This window comes from Garra rufa, chromosome 5 (assembly GCF_049309525.1).
Source record: "Garra rufa chromosome 5, GarRuf1.0, whole genome shotgun sequence".
Taxonomy (NCBI): domain Eukaryota; kingdom Metazoa; phylum Chordata; class Actinopteri; order Cypriniformes; family Cyprinidae; genus Garra; species Garra rufa.
This window is the reverse complement of record NC_133365.1, coordinates 37,284,310-37,307,096: the sequence shown is the minus strand read 5'-3', so window position 1 is coordinate 37,307,096 and position 22,787 is coordinate 37,284,310. Positions and strand designations below refer to the sequence as shown.

Below are 22,787 nucleotides of genomic sequence, written 5' to 3'. Positions count from 1 at the left end.
TGCTGGGTTCAATACAACCCAGCACTGGCTACAATATGGACAAACCCAGCAATGTTTAACCCAACCATCTGGGCAGTTTTTTTTAAAAACTCAATTATTGTTTAAAAATGGCTACATGGTTGGCTTGAAATAAACCCCAAATAGGTTGTAAATTACAAATCAAACATATAATTACTAGAGGTGTCAACAATAATCAAAATGTGAATATTTATTAATAAGGAATAAAAAATCTTTTATTTCAATTATTATTTATTCAACTATTTTCCAACCTATTTTGGGTTCATTTTAAGCGAATTTCTAAGAAATATATTAATGTTTAAGCAATAATTAAGTAGCAAATAAAACTACACAGAAGGTTAGGGTTAAACATTTAACCCAATTTCTGGGCTGTCTTTAGCCCAGTATTTTTCGGAGTGTACTTTTGTTTGTATTTACTGTATGATGCTTGTCTCTTGTCTGAAAAGTAAATGTTCATTTATGTTTGTAAAGTATTTTTGTAACTATTCAAGTTCTAAATAATTAAGTTGAATATAGTACATTAATTAAATGATGCACTCTCAGCTTTATTTGTATATAAATTGTTTAGAAGGCAAAACTTCAACTTTTTTATTATTAATAAACATATTCCCAGTTTGCATTTTAGGTAATTGTTAAATGTGATTGCATGCTAGGGATATATCTACAGCTAAAATGTAACATTTTGCGAAATTAATTGAATTGAAATATTATCAAGTTTTGTAACTGTAATTGTTTTCAGTGAATGTTTTATTTTATTGGTTTATACATAATTAGTACAGTACTGAATATGGTCCTGTTGACATTCTACCCCAGAATACCCTGTTCCACCTTTTCCTGTACTCTCCAGTTTGTCTCTACTCCCCAGATTCAATACCGTGCCAGGGACAAGACGGTGGGAGAAATATGGCTAAGGCTCACCCCATCCATCACAAGCTGAACCCGCCCAATGAAATACAGGACGAGCTCCCCCAACAATGAGTCCTATCTTGTATGTTAGACCCCTTGCTTGTGTATTTATCACCAGAGCAGAGGCACAATGGCTGATTCACAGGGCAGTCAGGCTGATAAAACACACTGACGTGATCTCTGGGCCGATTACAGAGTCTCTCCCTACGTCCTTCCCGGTCTCCCATTTCTGTCTCCAATAACCTCTTCAAATTTAGAGTTTGTCTTTGGGGCTTTTTCTTTTTGTTTTCAAATAGACCACCTTCATAACGCTCATGTCCGCATTTGCAGTATCAACTACTTTTCTTTGGGGATAAAATTGAATCTGAGAACCCGTTTCAGGTTTTTTTTTTGGTCTTCATGTCACAGTGGGTTAGTTCTTTGTCTAAGTCAGGTGGTTACTCTGTGTTATTGTTCTCATGCTCATTATGTTAGCACAAAAACCTAAACAGTTCTACATTATCCATGCAATGTTTTTTCCTAAACATCATAGGTGAACATTTGTCTCTCTTGTCCTAGAAATATAGTGCCACATATGGTGAGCTGGCTGACTGTTACATGGCTTTTTTGTTGTTGCAGTTGTGACTCTTTTGCAGGCCATTGATTTATTGATTGATTTACTAGCATGGAAAGGGAGCCAGACTGATGACGGGTATGAGTGAAGGTCTATAGCTCCTTTAGATAGCCTTGTCCTTGATTTAGACAAATTAATATCTAGCAGGCAATAACTCTCTATGGCTCATCTAGCCCAGTGTCTCCTCCAGTGGGTGAGAGGTGGAACACACCACACTGCTGGTGCTAATATCAGAGTCATGATTGATGACAATTATATGCAAAACTGAAAAGCATTCCATGTGGGGCCTCTAGCAAAAATATCAGGAGCATTTGCAAAAGTTTCCATAGTTTATGTAATAAAAGTTGGTCTTATGCAAATGAAAGATTTGTAAAGGCAATTGGGAACTTTGTCTTTCTGGATGTGGATGTAACTAAATGGATGCTGAACTGCTTTTGGATTATTCATTATCTTATATGCATGCATTATATATTCACATAGTTCAAAGACCCAAATTGATTAATCATTTTTGTAATGTTTTCATTTATATTAATGGTCCAAATTAATTAGAAGGAATCAGACTTTCCAGAACTACATAGAAACAAGGATTGTTTCGAACAACCAGATTCACTGGAATGAATTGGGCTTTCTAAAGTTACATATTTAGGACAAATTGTTTCAGAATGAATCTGAATTTCCATTGCTACGTATGAGACAGAGAACTGTTTAGTTGAGAATCTTTCATTATTCCCTCTGCATAGACATTAAACACAGCAATGCAGTGTTTGGTACTTTAATTAGTGGAGTTTGGTCACCTCTGGCTTGCTTATTTGAGGTTTAATGGACACTGAATATTCAGTAATATTACTGATTTGGCTGTACTGACACTATTGCATGATGACAAAACCTAAACTGAATTGAGCTGGATTATGACATCACTGTTTTCCCCAGAGCTGCTTTATTGCATAATTTATACATTTTGCAACATTTTCACTAATATTTAACTTAAGTCAACATCAAGCTGACTCAAAGTGAATAATAAAACTTTTGTCTGCTGTAGAATTGCTTATAGCTGATTTGAAGCAATTCCTTTGTAAAGATTAACTTTACAAAGTTATTGAACTGAATCAGTACTATTGTCTTTTTTAGACCATAGACTATTGTCTTTTTTCATTAAATAAAACAATGTTTTAGTACAATTTATGGTTGCATTTTATTTTCCTGTAAAACCTATACAATTTATTTATAGATTGTTGTTGGGAAATTATGTTTTATATGTCTAGTTACTGTGTACTAAAATTTATTTAAATTGATTTTCACGTCTTTTTTTTAAAGGGCATTTAACACTATTAAATGCATGCATCATCTTTAATTTCAAATTGTCATATTTTATCAATAATTACTTAATTTAATAAGACACTAAAGGGCTATTACCAATCAAATAAAATCAGTATTAAAGGAGAAGTTCACTTCCAGAACAAAAATTTACAGATAATGTACTTACCCCCTTGTCATCCATAGAGTGGACTTCTATGCCCTGTGTTTAAACTTCCAAAATGCAGTTTAAATGCGGCTACACACAATCCCAAATGCTGTTGTAAATGATCCCTGCCGAAGAAGATGGGTCTTATCTAGTGAAAGAATCGGTTATTTATTTATCTTTTTAAATTACAATTTATATACTTTTTAACCTCAAATGTTCAGCTTGTCTTACTCTGCCTGAACTCATTTTTTTTACATTGCAAAATTGCAACAGTATAAATAATGTTATTAGTTTAAAATCTGTTTTTTTTTTTTTATATGTAGTATTTTTTATATATTTTACATATAAAATGTTGGAAAAAATGCAAAGATAAGCTACTTTTAAATATGAAAAAAAAACTGCCAATAGGTGACAGCAAGTCATCTGTCTTAATGAATGAGTCATTAAGTCATGCCTTCAAATGATTTATTCAGACGGCTGATTAATTCAAAAATGAAGCAAGTGCCTGTCTTCATGAGTAGACCATTGAATCACTGACTCAAATGATTCATTCAAAAACGCAGAATCATTCAGTAACGAAACACCGCTGTATATTGCTCAGAGATCCATGACTAATCTGCTGTGATCTTTGTTTAGAACGATTTCAGTTAACCAAATCAAGCAAAAACAGTCAACACTGACAAAATGTACTAAAATGTATATTAACTACTCATTTAAACTCTTGTATAAAATCAATGTCAAATTTACAGTCCTGGTTGTTGGGAAAACTACACTCTCTTAATCGTGTCATGTTGCTTAACTAGGCTATATGCTAGAAATATATTTTTACCGCAGTATATTTCTTCTGTGTGCAGTTGTGTTAATGCCCCTTCAAACAAATCTACTTGTCCCAGACAAGCATTAATGTCGAACTCTGTTATAAAATTCAATCCATTAAAGTGGCTAGTGGGAGTGACAGTGTTACCTGCCACTGTTGAAATCCACCTGCTAAATCCTGATCTATTCCAGATCCGTTCCATTGTGCAAGTGGACTCCGATATAGATGCGTTTTGCAGATCCATTGCGGAGCTTGTAGTACCTCTGGAGTCAGTTTGCTATCTGGGTCAGTTATTGTTTCTTATGTAGGGGAGAGCGGGACACAACCTAACACTTTTTGAATTTCACGGTTTATGTAAATCCACTTGGGGTTCAGAGTACAATTTTTATCCACATTATTTTCACACTTGTCTAGTACAAATATATTGCTTTGTTTCATATTTACAGTGTATACGTTTATCGTTATTTACCTCAAAAGAAAGGAAGTGAAACGTGACAACATGCCCCATAGATAGGGTACATTGTAACATCTGAGGGGCACGCTGTAACACGACCATATGACAGCTTAAAATGTTATCTGATCTAATGAAAAAAATATACACAACAAACTAAAATATTTTGTCAGTAAAATACATGTGTTAACTTTTTCAAATGAAGTAATGACGTTTTTTTTTTAAATAAAAATGGTCTAATTTTGGAGTTTGACAATGAACACATCACAACAATGCTTTGAACGGCCCTGATCGCAACACACAGCTGTACAGTAGTTCAAAACAATGTGGACAGATAGATGAAACACATTTAGACATTCAGAAAAACACTCCCGTCCCTCCACACACAGCTCTCATAGAACACCACACACATAAACGAGCCAAAATGCTTTACATTTCTTGAAATAATAACATCTGAACATTAAACATTGATTGTCAGCCTTTATTCACCTGTTTCTTGTGGTTTCTTATCAAAATCCTTAGAAGTAAATAGTGTAAATTGCACCGCTTATGTCATAGAATAGCATAGTTTAATAACAGCAGGGCATATTGTAACACAGTGTTACAACATTCCCCATCTGCGCCACTGGAGTTTCAAAACAGGTTAGTGTGTTCTGCTGGTTTGTCAAGCATTAATAAACTATCTAAACTGATAAATAACAAATTGGAGATTAAAATAATAGCAGTTTTGTCTAACTTTAAATGAATACTAAAAACAGAAATGAAAAGTTTACTTCAGCCAGAAATGTACTTTTACTATGGTAAAATAAATATTCAGCGATATCTTCAAAATGCTTTTGAATTCTGGCGCTCTTTTTTCTCTGCATAGTGTTGCTATGGCAACTAGTAAATACCGTAAATTTGGTTATGCTAGCGTGTATTTGAACCACGTGTGTTACAATTAACCCCGCGTTAGGTTGTGCCCCGCTCACCCCTATACACTTGTGGCGTCGAACTGTTGTATAAATGCAATTTCACACTTGTTGCTGTGCAATATGGCTGTATATCAGCACGCTGTGATTATCTACAGCCGAATCACAGCTGTGTCAATATATAGCCATATCACACTGTTTGTGTGATGTTGCATGTATATAAAACATAAGAGAACTTTCTATATTATTTTTCCAATTTGAATGCATGATATATCATAAAAACAAATACTGATTCTGCAATAGTGCACCAATGAAGAGTGCATAATGATGATTTTTGAGGAAGTCAAACAGACTCATAAAAATCATTTATTTTTTCACCCTGTGATTTTGGTGATTTTAATTTCGTGGATGCACTTCACTGGCTCCCCTGCTGAGAGTCAACCATCTCCCAGTCTATGCTAAACTCTTTGTGAACATGCTGTGTGCTGAATAATTGACTGGAGGTCTGATCAAGTCCCAGTGGCAGCTGGTCCAACAGACGCCATGCCGCTATCACACTTCATCATTTCATTTCAAGCCATTGATAATATCTGTCAATGGTCATCATTTGTGATGGCCTCGTATTCTAGTAATGGAAAGCTAAGAGTCAGTTAGTTTAAAATATACAGAAGTATGTACTAACAACAGTGCATTATTGTATATCTGGGCCACTGCGTGCTGAGAAGGGAATTCATTAGTCAGGCAACAGTTGCTGGTTTGCAGTGAAGCTCATGATTAGTGGTTGAGTATGTCTCTAAGAGCAGGGCTTTGAAAAAGCTTGTCTCATCAGTGCAAACAAATACACAACACCTACATAAATATGATAAGATTTGTCAGTTTTTAAAATAGCCATGCATTTTATGCATTTCAAACTGTCGCAAGAAAGGTTTAATCGAGCTGAGCAAGCATCACCCTATGACACATTTTCTGGCTTAAATTGATCATTAATGTCAGCACAGCAGTATATAAAACAGTGGACAGAAACCTGTCCAGCATTGAGTGACTTTTTCAGAACAGCGTAAAGGTGATGTATGCCAGAGGAGTTAGAGAAAGAGTGCAGATGAGTGTCAGTAGGCTTTGTGTTTCAATTCTTGTAGACAATCACTTTCATATCAAAACAATTAAACAGCTTATGAGTTAATTACTTTTTATGCGTTTAATGTTTGTGACCGTTATATGAACAGAGTTGAATGACAGATGTGCCCAGACCATGCTCAGTTGTAAAAAATGCAATATCCAAGGCAGCGGCAAGCTAGTAGAGGTGGATAGGCTAGATAGGATAGGATAGACACTTCTCAAATGAAGTACTGTCTATTGAATTTAAGTATGCTTGATGGCTAAAAGGATTACTTTTAATTAAACCTGAATTTTCAAAGTTTATGTCTTTGTTTAATTAGCTCATATATTGCAGTATAAACATAATGCAAGAAAAAGTAAAGAAATATTTCTTTTCACAGTACAGGGCAGTGGAAACAGACATCACTGTAATGAAACTGTCTTCTATTGCATATCAGCATGTGGGTAGCTTCACTGGTGTTAATCATATAGTGTCTAAATAATATATTGTTTCTTTCAATTAACAACAGCGAAGCTACATAATTGTATATGTATATTTATACAATGGGGGCTGTTGACTGCTTAAATCGAATTGGTTAACAAACTTCTCAACTTACACAGGAACCCGGGCTCACTCGTGGTGCTGACACACTATAATACAATACATTATCGTACTGTATGTTAAAGGAGACCTATATGCCCCTTTTTACAATATGTAAAAGTCTCCAGAATGTGTCTGTGAAGTCTCAGCTCAAAATACCACACAGATCATTTATTACATAATTTAAAAAATGCCCATTTTGAGTGAAAGCAGAAACACACTGTACATGCATGCCTCTTTAAATGCAAATAAGCTGCTGCTCCCTGCCCCCTTTTCCAGAATAGGGCTGTGCCTTTACAGCTAGTACCTCAGATACTCTGCAAAAAAAAAAAATCTGTTTGGGTTTGATTATCATGTCTATTGTGCTGAAGTTTAAACTTAAAATGATAGTTTAAACTTCTGATACAGGGTTTTTTGAGCACACACATCCAAAGCAAGCACCTAGGAAGCACAGCATGTGAGTAGAAACACTGTACAAATATAAATACAAACAAGTTTATGTTTAAAAACGCATGAGTTACAAAAACAGCCGGTTGTGTCTGCGAAGGTAAACAGCTGGGTAAGAAATCACATGTCTATATTAGTGTTGTCTCCTCTAAGGCTGGGACTATAAATAGTGTTCTGTGCTCGCCTGTGCAGCCAACAACAGAACAGTTAGCATGCTTTGCTTGAACTTATGCTATGGTGTTAGAACTGGTACACCTTTGTCGCTTGTGAAAACAAAATGATGGCACCGTGGGTGGACAGGTCCAGATTGGCGGGGGGTCGTTTTATAATAAGATCTCCTTCCAACGTCATAAGGGGAGTGAAATCTGAGCAACTTGTTTTTTCACATGCTTGCAGAGAAGGCTTACCAAAACAAAGTTACTGGGTTGTCCTTTTTCAGGTTTTCTGGGTTGGTAGATACAACGGGGACTTGATTATAGCACTTAAACATAGAAAAAGTTAGATGTTCATGATTTGTCTCCTTTAACTCATAATCTTGTCTTTTGTAGCATTTTTTGTGTGTAGTGTATGGATGGATGAGTGTATGGATGGATTTTCAAAACATTCCTTAGTGTTCCACAGAAGAAAGTAAGTCTTACATGTTTGGAAAGACATTGGTGAGCAAATAATGACAGAATTTTCATTTGTTGAGGAACTATTCCACAGGAATCACTGCATAAACTGCATAAAAGTTTAAAGGCCATTCTGATTAGCCATCAGACCTCACAGAGCTATCAGAATGAAGGCAGATACTAATGCCTCCTTGGATTACCTCTAAGTGCTGACTATCAGTTTGCCTCCTCCGCTCTGGGGTATGGCTCGAAAGCCAGATTTTCATTCCATTGTTCTGCTCTGCCAGCTGCAAGTCGATTACTCCATTTACTTACCCTGAGGATGTTAACCACAGAGCAAGTTCAAGGCAGCTTAAGAGACTCGAAGGCTAGACCTCTCCAATAGCAAGTGTTTATAGCAGACTCGACATATGGAGAATCTCTGTGACAAAACGTTAGACCTGTGAGTTGTCTTTCCATGTTGTAGTCTACTCTCTGGTGTCAGTAACCTAATATATATTTAGCTTCCTAGCTGTTAACCAGATGGTGCATTGAAATCATACACAAGCGTGCCTTCAGAGACAATTTAGATTAGGTTGTCATCTGTGGGTGATATAACAATCTTGACAGTTTCCACAAAACAACAACAGCGTCGACTACACAACAATCCGTAGACCACTTAACAAGCTGGCTGAATGCGAAGAGAGGAAACGTATTGTAATATTTGTATTGTCTTAATCTGTATCAAGTTTTAAGGGTTTGAAAAAAACAATTGTTTTATCTCAGCAGTAAACTGGAAGAAAGGAGTAAACTTTCTGTGCATGTATTTGACGCATGAGAAGACTGCCAAAAACACTGCCTCATTGCTCATTAAAATTTCTTCCTTCTTGAATATTTTGCCCATGGCTCATTTGATGCATTCCACTGTGTATTCTTACTGTATTTTCAACATTTTGGTGAAGTTAGCGCACATTCAAATGGTAGCAAAGTGGGCCAGTCAGAACCCCTCTAGAAGAAAGAAAAAAATCCATCTCCTAAAAGTATTTACTGATTAAGCGTACTGTTTAGAGAGCTGTTCGGCGAGCTACTTCAAAGCCCCGAAGGCTGATTCATATATGTATATCTTCAGTGATATCAGTATAATGATGCAAAATGACCCCTGTAACCTCCAAGCATATATTACTGCAGGCTTGTTAGTAGTTTTTCAACACCATTCTTCTCTGTTTCGTGCTCATGGAAGCAGTGCTTTCTGGTGCCCTACTCATCTTTACAATTGGATAAAAATTGTGAATAATACTCAACTCACTCTGTAATTCATCCTCTGCAAGATTAAATTTCAGCTTACCATAAAAAGCTGAGAAAAACAAAGACATTTCAGAGCCTGCTGGAAACTATCCTCACTGAAACAATGAAATATAACAAAGACTAGCAAGACTTTCATTGGCCTCAGGTGAACCTAGGACAACTAATTCTAAATGAATCATGCACGGTTTCCACAAATTGCTTTTTCTTCCGCTGTTTTTTTTTTTTATCATGCTGTTAAATGTATTGGTGTTGTCACCACCAGAAACTACCAAACAATAGGCCTATGGAATCTTAATTATTAATACGGTTTTATGAAAGGTATTTATAGCTTGACTTGCTTGTGTATTAGCAGGAAATAGGCCTGGAGTTGTGTGACCATTAAGTCATGGTATTAGCTTTTTGATTTAAAAATTCCCTTGCAGATATAGTTAATTTAAATATTGAGTTTTTCCTTTACACCTGTTTCTTTCCTTATATGAAATAAAACTTCCCCTGAAACACAACATTATACAAACTTCCACAAATACTCATACCAACTCTATAAAATAACAAAACTGTATTTTTCGTCAAACTTTGTATGCAGTTCTCCTCTGGTAGTAAACAAACAATGCATGATATTCCTCTTTTGCATAACCTGGTTTAGAGAAAAACGTTATGTTTCTAAATGCCGCCCACTATGAAAGGTTATTCACATTATACATTTGAATTGCTTTCTCAAATGTAATAATGTCCCCTCAGGTGCATCATTTATGTCTATTGGATATGTAAATTGTTTCTTACTCAGTGCCTCTATCTAAAGGGGAGCTTATTGCATTATTGTGCATCTATAGCATGAAACCATAATACATGCTTGCGCATTCCCCCATTATAATGAGCTACATTACACATTTTATTGCTTTATGAGTATTTATAATATACATTATTGGTGTTAAGTGATTCTACAGTTCTGTAGACTGTGAAATGTTACTATTTACAGAATAAAATATTTGCTAGACAAAATAAAAAACAAAGCAATGGAAGATTCAAGTTATTAGCATGTATTAAATTATGATATAATACAATAATTCATTCTGGTTCTCAAATTTGTTTAACTGTCAACATTTTCCCAAAGGTTAGTCTAGCAGCATTAGTATTTTTCACTGTTTGCACACTCCACTTGTATATTCACAGCATTCCAGACTACAGTAAGTGAATGCTACAGAGTGGAAATGGAGTTTGCCTAAAGCAAGGAGCAGGTTTTTTGAAAGTCAAAGCATCTGTTGGTTCTCTGGGAAATAAAATAGCGGGATTTCTTTCTCTTGCATGCTAGGAGCATGAAATGGAAAAACTGGAGTGGAGTTGAGCTAGAGTTGAGTGGAATCTGTATTCCAGTGCATGCTTGGCAACATGGATCCTTGATGCTTTAATTTCTTAATACTATTTTCATTGACGGATAAAAGTATATGAAAATTTTGTCTAAAACATATGTTAATTAGTGGTGCAACGGATAACAAAGCTCACGGTTCGGATCACATCACGGATTTTGAGTCACGGATCGGATCATTTTTCGGATCAGCAAAAAACAAACAAAACAAAAAAAAAGTTTGTTTTTTAATAATTTCTGAATGCTTTAAGTACTTCTAATCCATAGCAAAAACTACTAGCTGAACTAATAAAGTCAGTAACAAAACAAAAACAATTACACAAATGACAAGTGTAGATGAATACAACAAAGTTACTAATAAAATCAATAACACTAGTATTCAGCAGCAGAAATGTAATAATTAATTGTAAAATAACTTGTGCTTCTCACTGCAGGTATTTATAGGATGCTGTCTCTTTAAGGCCTAATGCACGTATCTAATACTGGCACGCATCTTTCTCAGCTGTTTCAGTTCACTGAAGACATAAACGACTGTGTTTACCAGAATACAAAAACGGGTATTTAAACATAACTTTGTATGTATGTTAAGAGAAGTTTTGAAGAGGAATCAATCTGTGAATCACGCAGTCTAAATTGCTTGTCTCTCTCTGTCTCTCTCGCTCTCTCTCTCTGTGCGCGTGCTCGCTTGTGTGCGCCAGCGGTAAAAAACAACAACAACAAACATACATAAAAAACAACGCGCGTCTTCTCTTTTGCTGCAGCGGTTTAAACAGTTTGAATGGCTAAATTGGCAAGACAAAACACGTGCAAATTATAAACTTTTTCTATGATGGTTAAACTTAACAGTTAATCCGCGAACCACATGCGTACCGAACCGTGGAGTCCGGTCCGTACGGATCACGGATCACCTACGATCCGTTGCACCCCTAATGTTAATCAATATTAATTGTTTATAGAGCTATATTGAATTTGCAGTTATGTTGTAGTACTAAATATATGAAAAGGCTTATCTGTGGCTTTGTGTCTTCAGCTGAATCACGGCTACGCTGATACAACAGCAATTTTTTTTTATAAGATATGCACTGTAAAGACTAGATTACCACATAAAATATCAATTAAGGGGCTTACATCCAGTTATACACGTTCACATGTATAGAAAAAGTACAAAATCTTTTTAAATACTAAAAAAAATATTTAAAAAATCCAGCAGCTACAAAGGTCTTTAAGCATTAACCTGAACTGTTTTTACTGAAGTAAACTTCTTTTTTTGACAATGTAGCAGTATTTCTCTCTATTAGATTCCAGACGCACTTCAAAAGCTACATCAAAATTCAATCATATGACCACGCGATATCTTCCCTGTGTAAGTGAGCTCACGAATATTCCCACCTGACTGGTGCTGATGCGTGTGGCGAACTTGACTCCGCCCACCGCGATGCGCCATTGGCTGGTTGGACTAGTGAGCGTGCGGCACCTGCAAGTCTGAGTGCACTAGAACAAGGCTCTCAAGCAGGGCACAAGCCGGCGCGGTGTCTGAAGTTCAGCGCACAGGAAAGATGTCTGTTGAGCTTTCACAGAGAAGTCAGAGCATTAAAGTGAGAGAGACCATTAGAGCAAAAAAACACAAGTCACAACATCATAAAAACGGACGAATTTACCTCCTAAAATGATTGAGAGATACAGAATAGAAATGGGAAGTACTGGGAAGGGACGTCGGCGCTTTTTGGAGATCATCTTGGTTCTTGCGCTCTGTGCGAAGCACGCCTGCGGTCGAGGTAAGTGTATGTGTGGGAAAATATGTTGTGATATGTACAATAATATGTTGTGATATGCGCACTAAATATCCCGTTGCCATTAGTTCAACTTTTATACTGCGTAGAGAATCTTACAAGACCTGTTTGATTTCCCGCTTTGTCCGTGCGCTCTTGAAGGCGTCAGTCGACTAACGCTGAAAGCGCATATTTAAATACATATATATATATATAGCTACCAAGTGAGTATCTGTGTTTTGCCTGTATATTTACAGTTTTTAACGATGGGTGTAAACACTGAGGTGAGACTGACAGTGAAATGGAAAGTTTGTAACATGCTGTTCTAAAAGGGAGCAGCAGCTTTTCCACACCATCCGTTCCAGGTTTGTTAGGAAACTGAGGAAAATTGGGTACATTAAACATTTCAATAGAAAGTCAGTATTCATCAGGCAACCTTTTATTTAAGCACCTCTCTTTTTCTAGCTCACGTGTACCAAATATCCTTATTGTGACGCCTAATTTCACTAAATGCAGCTCTGTTACATCACTTAAAAAACAAGTAGTGAAATGCAGTGTTCAGCATTATTGTCCTGCCTTTTTACATACTGTACACCTTATTTGTGTGGATTAAGGTGAAGCTGATGGGCTGTTAAGCGATGTGATGGCAGCTGTCTAAATATAGTTATTTAAAGGTTGTGTATTTTATTTATGGACATAATAATAAGAAATAATAGAAAATATGATAGGGTGAAATTTAAGACAGGTATTGTCAGTTATGAAGTTGCATAATAAATGTTTTATATTTTATAAAACTTAACTTTTATAATATGTAGTAGTAACACATTTATTATTATTTATTGTTATTACAGGGTCCCATGTTCATGGAAAACTTTTAACTTTAAATATGTTCAAAAATATTTTATCAAATGTTAATCTTTGTAAGTGCAATCTTATTTTTAAAACTTATTTGTGACCCTGGACCACAAAGCTAGTCTTAAGTAGCATGGGTATATTTGTAGCAGTAGACAAAAATACGTCGTACAAGTCAAAATTATTGATTTTTCTTTAATGCCAAAAATCATGGGGATATTAAGTCAAGGACATGGTCCATGAAGATATTTAGTACATTCCGTAAATATATCAAAACCTAATTTTTGATTGGTAATATGCATTGCTAAGAACTTTAGTTTTCTCAATATTTCGATTTTTTTGCACCCTCAGATTTAAGATTTTCAAATAGTTGTATCTCGTCCAAATATTGTCCTATCCCAACAAACCACACATCGGTGGGAAGCTTATTTATTCACTTTTAAAGATGATGCATAAATCTCAGTTTAAAAAAACTGACCCTTATGACTGGTTTTGTAGTCCAGGGTCACATTTGCAAAATTATCCAGTTGTCACAACAGACTGGTGATGCCTTAAGCCTGTGTGAGATGTACACAAGGTCAGCTTTTAAGCCATGGCAGCTTGTTATTTTTGTCTGGGATGTCTTGAAGCTTGTCAGATTTAGCTGTTCGGAGATCAATGTGGATGAACATCAGATCTTCACAGTGAGTGCAACTCACGTAAAGGGTCAGGAGCTGAGACCTCTTGCGTGCTACACTGCTCTCAGCAAGCCCAATGGGCCTTATATGAAACTTTAAAAGGCTTCTCAATGCATCCAGTCGAGCGTACATGCCCCGTGGATCCCACATAACGGCACGCAATGGTTCGCCTTCTTTTTTTCCCCTAGCAGGATGTGGCTCAGACTGCATAGACATATGTAAATTAAAGTCTTAGTTTATTCTATGTATATTTGCAATGTTTTCTCATTCTCACACAGCCATATACCTTTGCAAAAATATGAAGATCTGTAATATGACAATGCGTGGGCTATCAAATCACTTTCAGCTAAATCTCTATGCAGATGACCCTCATTAGAACTTGTTCACTTTTGCCATACACTTAAAAATACAGGTATGGCTGCAATGCGACTGCTCTAATTTTCTAATTCATAAAGTACACTTACATGCACTTTAAAAGTTTAATTTCAGCCAGACTAAAAATATTTATTTATTTAAATGTCACGTTTTAGTTTCATAGATTATTAGATGAAATCGTACTGATCTGTTTTTTTTTTTTTTTTTTTGAGAAGTTGGATTAACAGACACTGGTAATGTGGTTATTGCTCACATGTGACCCTGGACCACAAAACCAGTCTTATATGGGTATATTTGTAGCAATAGCCAAAAATACATTTTATGGGTCAAAATATTTTTTTCTTTTATGCTAAAATCATTAGGATTTTAAGTAACGATTGTGTTCCATAAAGATATTTTGTAATTTTCTACCATAAATGTATCAAAACTTAATTTTTAATTTGCATTGATAAGAATTTAATTTGGACAACTTTAAAGGCGGTTTTCTCAAATTTAGATTTTTTTGCTCCCTCAGATTCCAGATTATCAAATAGTTGTATCAAATATTGTCCTATCCTAACAAACTATACATCAATGGAAATCATAGTTATTCAGCTTTCAGATTATGTATAAATCTCAGTTTAAAAAAATGTACCCTTATGACTGGTTTTATGGTCCAGGGTCACATATTGTATGTAAGTTAGTTGAAATACACTTGGCACTTTGATTGAAAAGACCAATGTTTATTCTGATTTTCAGGTATTTGATTGTGCTTTGTTTCTAAGTATGGTGTTTGGGCAGATGGATAAAGAAAAGCTCACTGTAGCTTGATTGGAACTGCACATGTAAACATATTTTTTGCCTTGTGCTAAAGGATTTAGATTGAATTTAAATGATTGCACACATATACAATGCAGTTTTAGCAGCAACAATCTAATTTTAGCTGTGAAATTGTCTAGCCGCCAAACTCCGCCAATGGACCGCTCAATGAGAGAAAGCAGCCAATCTGGAAGCGACAGAGGTTCTGTGTATTTTCCTCGCAGTTATAAAAATCCATCACCAGCTCGGGTCTGCTAACAGTGTGCCAATGCAGTACTGCTCACTGCTCAAATTTACATTTAAATGAAACCAAATGACTGAACACTCACAGATGAGAGTCAGTAAAAAAGCACCACCTTCTTATTTTTTATTTTTTATTTTTTTGCGAAAGTACGATTCTCTACCTGAACCCGTTATTAGGCCATAATGGGATCTGTGTTGGTAAATAAGGAAATTACATGATCGATCCTTGTTTTTGTGAAAGAAAAACAATTCTCATATAGGGCCTCCAGAGATGGAATAAATCTGGTAAAAGAAAGTACCTAGAGAGCGTAACCTTGAGTATTATTAACTCATAGCTACACTTATGAGTGTGCAGAAAAGAATATGAGCTTGCTGTGACTGCTTTCGCTATGTTCTTCTTCAAAGCTATGTGTAAATATTTATTTTTTTGGACGGTGAAGAGTGAATTTAACTTCATTAGTCTAAAGTAGAAGTATAACGTGGGCTGATCTACCATCAGGCTTTTTTTTCTGGTTTTCATCACCTCCTCTTCAGAATGATCAGTGCTGTGCCAAGCCTCATCGTTTAATGATGTGAAGTCTATAAAAAATTTGTGTTGTATAAACATAGACTTACATTTAAAAGATATAGAAGCTATGTTCAATTTTCAGCTATGTTGTCATTCAGATTCCTATTATTCTATAAATATGCAAGCTTATGGGCTCAGCAGCTTTCACACATTCTGCAACATTTGCAAGATCATTTCCGATAACATGTGAGATATTATATGCTGTATTAGTTATATGTGTTAGATCTTCGGAAGCATTGTAATCAGGAAAAAAAATGACTGTTGTCGCCATCATCGCATGATTTATTTGGTAACTAACTAAAATATTTACATTTAGAGAATGCAGTCTTAAGGCTGCCTTTTTTTCCCTGAAGCAAAATATGTTCAAGCAGGATTTATTATAATGTAGCTGAAATAGCTGCAATATGTAAAAAATGTCAGGAAAGTGCATATTGTTTTTCTCTTTAGAGATGCACAATATGTTTTGACCTCAAGGTTAAATATGAATATTTACCTGCTTTTTTGCATTGACTGGAGAATAACACACATCTTGCAATAATCTACACAAATGCTCTATATACCATTGCTGGTTACATCTGGAAGCTTGCAGTTTCCAATCCTCAGGGATGTCCCCATTTACCCTTTCCTTTTTGTGTACAGGACCAACTCGACAATGTGCACAAAAGGTTGTTTTTTTTCTACTTTCGTACCAAAATAAATAAGCACATAACACTGTTTATGCCAACTGTAGTAAATTAATGTTAGAGTGGTGCAGGAGTCCTAAAACTTAGAAAAAAAGTTGGAAGTTTCTTAACTTCCAATTCCCTAATCTCAAAGTCAGTGTTTTGTTCAAATAGGTTTTTGGTTAAATGTCTAAAAAAAGGTCTGTGGTTAACACAAGATAGTTGCTAACAAGTGGCTAAATTTGTTAAAATTGTTTGAAAAAGCACTGACTCTGAGGTCAAAACTCTTATGCTTACTAGTCTGCTTTTACAGTGTTATTGTTTATATTTGCTCACTTAACTTTCCAACTTGTAACTTTTCCAACTTGTACATTGCTAGTTGACCGGTCACTTTAAAGTCATTGCGATCACAATTTTTTCAAAAGAATTCTCTAATGCTCACCAAGCCTGCAATTATTTGAATCCAAAATACAGCAAAAACAGTAATATTGTGAAATATTTTTACTATTTACAATATCTGCTTTCTATTTGAATATGTTAAAATGTAATTCATTCCTGTGATCAAAGCCAAATTTTCAGCATCCTTACTCAGTTCAGTGTCACATAATCTTTCAGAAATCATTCTAATATGCTGATTTGCTCTTCAAGAAACATTATTAATATTTGTGGGGAGAAATTATATGAATTAATGCTTTCATGTATCAAGGATGCTTAAATTGATCAAAAGGGATGATAAAGACATTTATAATGTTACAAAAGATTTCTATTTCAGATAAATGCCATTCTTCTGAACGTTCTATTCATCAAAGAAAACTGAAAAAAGTCAGCAGCAAATCAGAATATTAGAATGATTTCTGAGGGATCATGTGACTGAAATAATGATGCTAAAAATTCTTTGAAACCACAGGAATAAATTACAAAAAATATATTTAAATGGAATAAATTGAACTAATTTTAAATAGTAAAAATGTTTAAAATTTTTACTGTTTTGCTGTACTTTTAATCAAATAAAGAGTCTGACTTCTTTAAAAAGCATTAAAAATCGTACTGTTCAGAAACGTTAGACTGGTAGTGTACATCATCCCTGCATCACTGTATTATAGATGCTTCACATCATTTGGATGCCAATTGTAAGTCACTTCTGCTCAGAGTTCAATAAAATAGAAAGCACTCTGTTTTGTAACCGTGAACTTAACCCACCTGCAAGGTCAAGAGTTTGTTTTACAGGTGGTGAGTTGTTCAATTCAGCAAACTTGCTGAGTAAAAAAACTAATTGCTATTCATGGAAACAAAACCAAAAAACCATTAATTGTTGACATCCTAAAAAGTGATTTCACTCTTGGTTGAGTTTTGAATTTAATATATACAAAATTTGTTAGTTTTCACTGTTTCATTGTAGTTCCTTGAATTGCGTAATGTGTGTTCAGAAAATATCTTCACTACATGGATTTGTAGCAGACCTCCATTATTCTTAGAATGACTTGTGTGTTTCTGGTTCAGGAACAACTTCCACGTCAGTGTTTACAGATGGCACAGACCAAATGAGCTTTTTATAAGACCGTTTTATGATAGAGTCCCTGTTGCCCAGGCAGTTGTTAGGTTTACTGGATTTATCTGTGTCTGCTCTGCAAGAATATTACTCTCTGTCCTGTAGTAAATTGTTTTATCCACACACATTAAAGCGAACCATGAAATATCCAAAGTGTTCTTCCTCTCATTTACAGATTTATTTATTGCTATATGCAGTATAGTACGCGTTGCAGGCCTTCGCAAGGCATTAGAAATGCAATGTTGTAATTCAAAAGTGCAACTTAAAGAAGCAGTTTACTGTCTCTGATGAAAGCTATAAACAATTGCTTTTTCCTGTAATGTAAAAATAGAAGTGGACAATAAATTTAAGACTTTTTGTATAGTAAGTTGCATGTAGTTTCGCTGTTTCATGATTACGTAGGAGGAGATCAAAAGAAGCAATAAGTGTGGGGGAAGAAACCAAACTTTGATCATCTCTGGTGGCATTTATTGATTTTTTTTCTTCTTTCAGCTTGACTAACTTCTAGATTATACACACACTTTCTCCGATCTGCTTTGAGTGGTGTTTTTTTGGAGTGCCTCAAGCCATTTTTACTCATTCTTTTCTGTGCTTTCCAAGTTTCGATCACAAGTGCCCTTTTCTTTTGTTCCAGTGCCTAAGTTTTTCTGAGTCCGACCTACAGTGGGCTCCACCCGCCTCTCACTGACACTACATTCTTCTTATCCATCCCAGGAGGATGCTCGGCAGCTTTTGTGTTGATTTAACCTGCACCTACACCAAGGGTCATGTTAATTCTGGTGCTTTTGATGCTGCATTTAGGAGCTAGAAGAGGACAAAAGAGTTCAGGAATATTCTGTGATCATTTCACAATGCTTTTGATCCCGGAGAATGAAGTAGGTCATAAACATTATGCTGCAATACAAACGATGCTGAACTTTTTTTCAAACATGGAATTAGTGTAAACTTCTGCATCTATTAGTGTTTTTCATATACAGTATTAGGTTTTAACTTTTTCTTCTATTTTATAACTGTTGCTTATTTATATACCAGCCAGTTTACTAAGCAATTCTGTGTTCAAGCCAGAAGCGTAATGTGTTCATTTAGAGATTAATCTACCTTTTGAATCATAAGCAACTGATTAGAGACCCCATGGCAACAGTTACAGTACTTTTGAAGCCTTTGGCAGATAATTAAGCACTTTTGATTGAATCACACTAAAATATAGGCAGTGTTTCTGTACTAACCCAGAGGTGACCAATGATGACTCTCAAGTTAAATTTGGAATAGATATTTTATTCAGCATAGATGCGTGTAGTCGTAAATAATCATATTGATATTCATGAGGTCAAAGGCACATGCACATCAGCAAGGGCGAGTGGGATGGTTTTATAACAGTGTACAATGCCTCAGAAACCATTTAGCGACAGTGTTGTTGTAGACAACTCAAGCTCTTACCTTGAAACATACGCTCACATCCATATATATAGAATAAGGATCAGAGCACTGGGTCAGCTGATGGGCCAGATGAGATTTAGCTTACACAGCAATGGGACAACAGGAGAGAAGCTAGATCAAATGGAAAACCCTCTGGGTAATAACACTCTCACCTTGAAGTGCTTTACAATATCACATTACCCATTAGGTCAGTGCTAGAAATAACCTTTTTTTTTATTAAAGGGCAATATTTGATAACTCAATTTTTGTGGCTTTTTTGCTTTTATAACCATTTTTTCCTAACCATATAAAAATGTAGTGTTATTAGACATTCATATCACAAAAAAAAATACTTAGGATGCTCTTTTTTTTTTTTTTTTTTTTGCGTGGCTGTGGCCCAATTGGTCAGCGGCTTGACGGGAATCATTTTAATATCAGACTGGTGCCCAAAGACTAGTTTTGATGATGTAGAACTAATATAACTGTGCTTTATAGCTTATTATTTAATTTGTTGTAGGACTGTCACTAACAATTATTTTGGTAATCGATTAATTGGTCGACTATTCTGACAATTAAGCCAGTAATCGGATAATTATAATATATTTTTGGTAGTAAATAAAGATAGACCTATGTGAACAATAGCCTTTATAATTACTTAAAATATTATAGCAATGTGGCAAAAATAATTAATTCAAATGAAGTCTCAAAAGCAAGTAATCATATGGTTTTACTGAACAAAACTGTTACATGATTTATTATAAACAATAGAGCTAACATACATCACAAATTATAACAAAAGACTGCAGAAGGTGCAAACGGCCTGAGGATTGTTTTTACACTTTACTGCACAATCTAATCCTAGTTTAATATTGACCAGGGCTCTAGACTTTTTAGATTAGTTAGATTTCAATGATCACATGAAAAGAGGCTCTTTCATTTGCAGTGTCAGCATGAGCGCCAAGGTGCGGGCAGTGTGAGGCAAAAAATTATGCAGATGGAGGATATGGTTTTCAAGCTGAAGTAAAGTAAAAGACCACTTCTCAAACCAGAGAAGGTAAACATGTTGATATTGTGAAGGAAAAAAAAAACATGTAAGCACTGTCACCGACAGCCAGTTTAGTTTTACTTTTCTTTTTGGTTTTATTTTGAAAAGCTTGCTATCTTTGCTGTTTACCTCACGTTACGTTATGGAGGCTTTCTTTATTTTTTCTGTATATTGTTAGTCATATGTATTACAGCATGTGGTGTATGTCATGCCTCGTCTTATTTGTTTTTGTTAATAAACATTATGTAAGTTAGTTTGTCATTGTAGCTTACTGCTTTATTGTTGTGTTTTTTTAATTAAGAATAACAATGAATCCACCTTGAAAGGTGTATAGATGTAAGCAAAACAGAAAATGTCTTGTCAAAACGTGACAGCACTTAATCTTTTAATATTTGGCCATTTCTTTATGACAGAAATGCTATAGCCACTGTATTTTCTTAAATAGGTTGACATCAAAATTTTAAGGTACATTTTTTTTTTTATTGTAATGAACAGTTAGCATATTGAGAAAGATATTGATGTATTCTCCTCTGTTTTTGCGTAGGTTTATAAATTATTTACCTTACAAATCTGATGAAATGGCACATGTTGCATTCCCAGATGAACGTTCTAATAAACCTAAACTCACAACAATATGCAGAGATGAAGTTTGAGACGCTCCACACATGTAAATGATAATAGTTTGTGTGGATCAGCATTTACTGTGAACCGATCCACTCAAACATAACCTACATTCATGTAAATAATTTAAGCGTATATATTAAACGTGCATTGCATAAATGTATTTAAATAAATTGTAGCGTTTGTGAATTCACAATAGCATTATGCTTTATTATGATTTTTAAATGGGTTTAATATATCATGCAACCTTGGAAAACGGTCTAATGCGTTTCATGGATTCTTGTCCATGGAATACGCCCCTTTCGGTATTTTGCTGGTTAGTCGACACAAGCAAAATGCAATCAAGGATTTTTTTAAATCGAGTAGAACTAATAACTGCACTTTATAGCTTAGTATTTAATTGTTGCTTAATATTTCACACTAATTCAAAGCTTTACTTTGAAAGTAAAGTTTCATATGAGCAGTGAATGCTCTTAATGAGGTGGCTTTTTTCTCAGCTTATGTTTTCTATGCTTGAACTAATGCTTACCTTGCAACATTTTATGCATTTAAGCGGTGGCTCATTATGGCAGTTCACCATATGTGCACATCTAGAAGCATGTTTTTTTGGACCGCACACATGACTGAGGTTTACTGCATGGCATGCATACCTTGTCCTTCATTGTGTTCTTCATCTTCATAGGTGCAGCAAGCTTGTAGTGATTTAATGCCTCATGCACTGGAAGGACACATGGATAAATGCCATCTTTCCCATCTGAATGATCCCCTCCATTCCCATTTCCATACGACATGTATAATGCTTGTCCTTGTTGTGAATAAACTACCTACCATCCAAAGGGCAAATATCAAATTAGGAAATACTATTAAAATCACACCTGAGCTCTCTGAATGTAAAGACTGACCCTAGGTCAGACGGATTTTAAAACCGTCCTTCTATTGTTGTTAGAATGTCTTATGGTTAGGAATCGGTGACTGTTCGCATGAATATAGAGCTGGCAGAAATGGCAACGCTAATGGCTATGACATTTTATCAAGGAAACATGAGCCACTACATCAACTGAATGGGACGTACATGTCTAACGGTGTAATTTGTTTGTGTACATATATCAATGAGTGGGCAGGCGAATATGAATTTTGAATAAACTGTAATTAATGGAAACACATTGATTGTGCATCCAGGGTTCAAATAATTAATGAGGTACTTTGAAATATTTATGCAGCCTAAATGAAGTGCTTCACTGAAGCAGCGAGGCTGAAAAGTAAACTGCAGCCTGTCTACTAAATATTAAACAAAACATCAATCTGTAAGCTTGCTTTTCATTAGTGAGGGGTGCAGGACAATATCAAACCGAATCAAAGTAATTATGTTCACCACTAGAGAGAACAGCAGTGCTTTGTCATTATAATGTGTCTGAGGTCAAAGGTCGGAATTATTTCAAAGTTTGAGGCTACATATTCATAACATAAATTATTGGTTTTATTGTCACTGGTAATTGCAGGACACAAGGTATGATTTTCAACACATTTTCCTAAAAGTTTTATTGAATGTGAAATATTTGAACCCACTTCTTGTATCTGCAGTACTTTGGTTATGACTGAAAGCCTATAATTCAGTGCCACTGCTAGGCTGCTA

General features: G+C 35.2%; 1 protein-coding gene across 1 annotated transcript in view; it reads left to right on the top strand.

Annotated features, from left to right (window-relative positions):
- Positions 1-12,184: 12,184 nt before the first annotated feature.
- Positions 12,185-22,787, top strand: part of unc5db (unc-5 netrin receptor Db) — a 185,982-nt gene continuing 175,379 nt past the window's right edge. Inside the window, exon 1 of the mRNA XM_073840261.1 lies at positions 12,185-12,354. Coding sequence (XP_073696362.1) covers positions 12,246-12,354 — 109 coding nt within the window. The 5' untranslated portion in view covers positions 12,185-12,245. The remainder of the gene's footprint in view (positions 12,355-22,787) is intronic.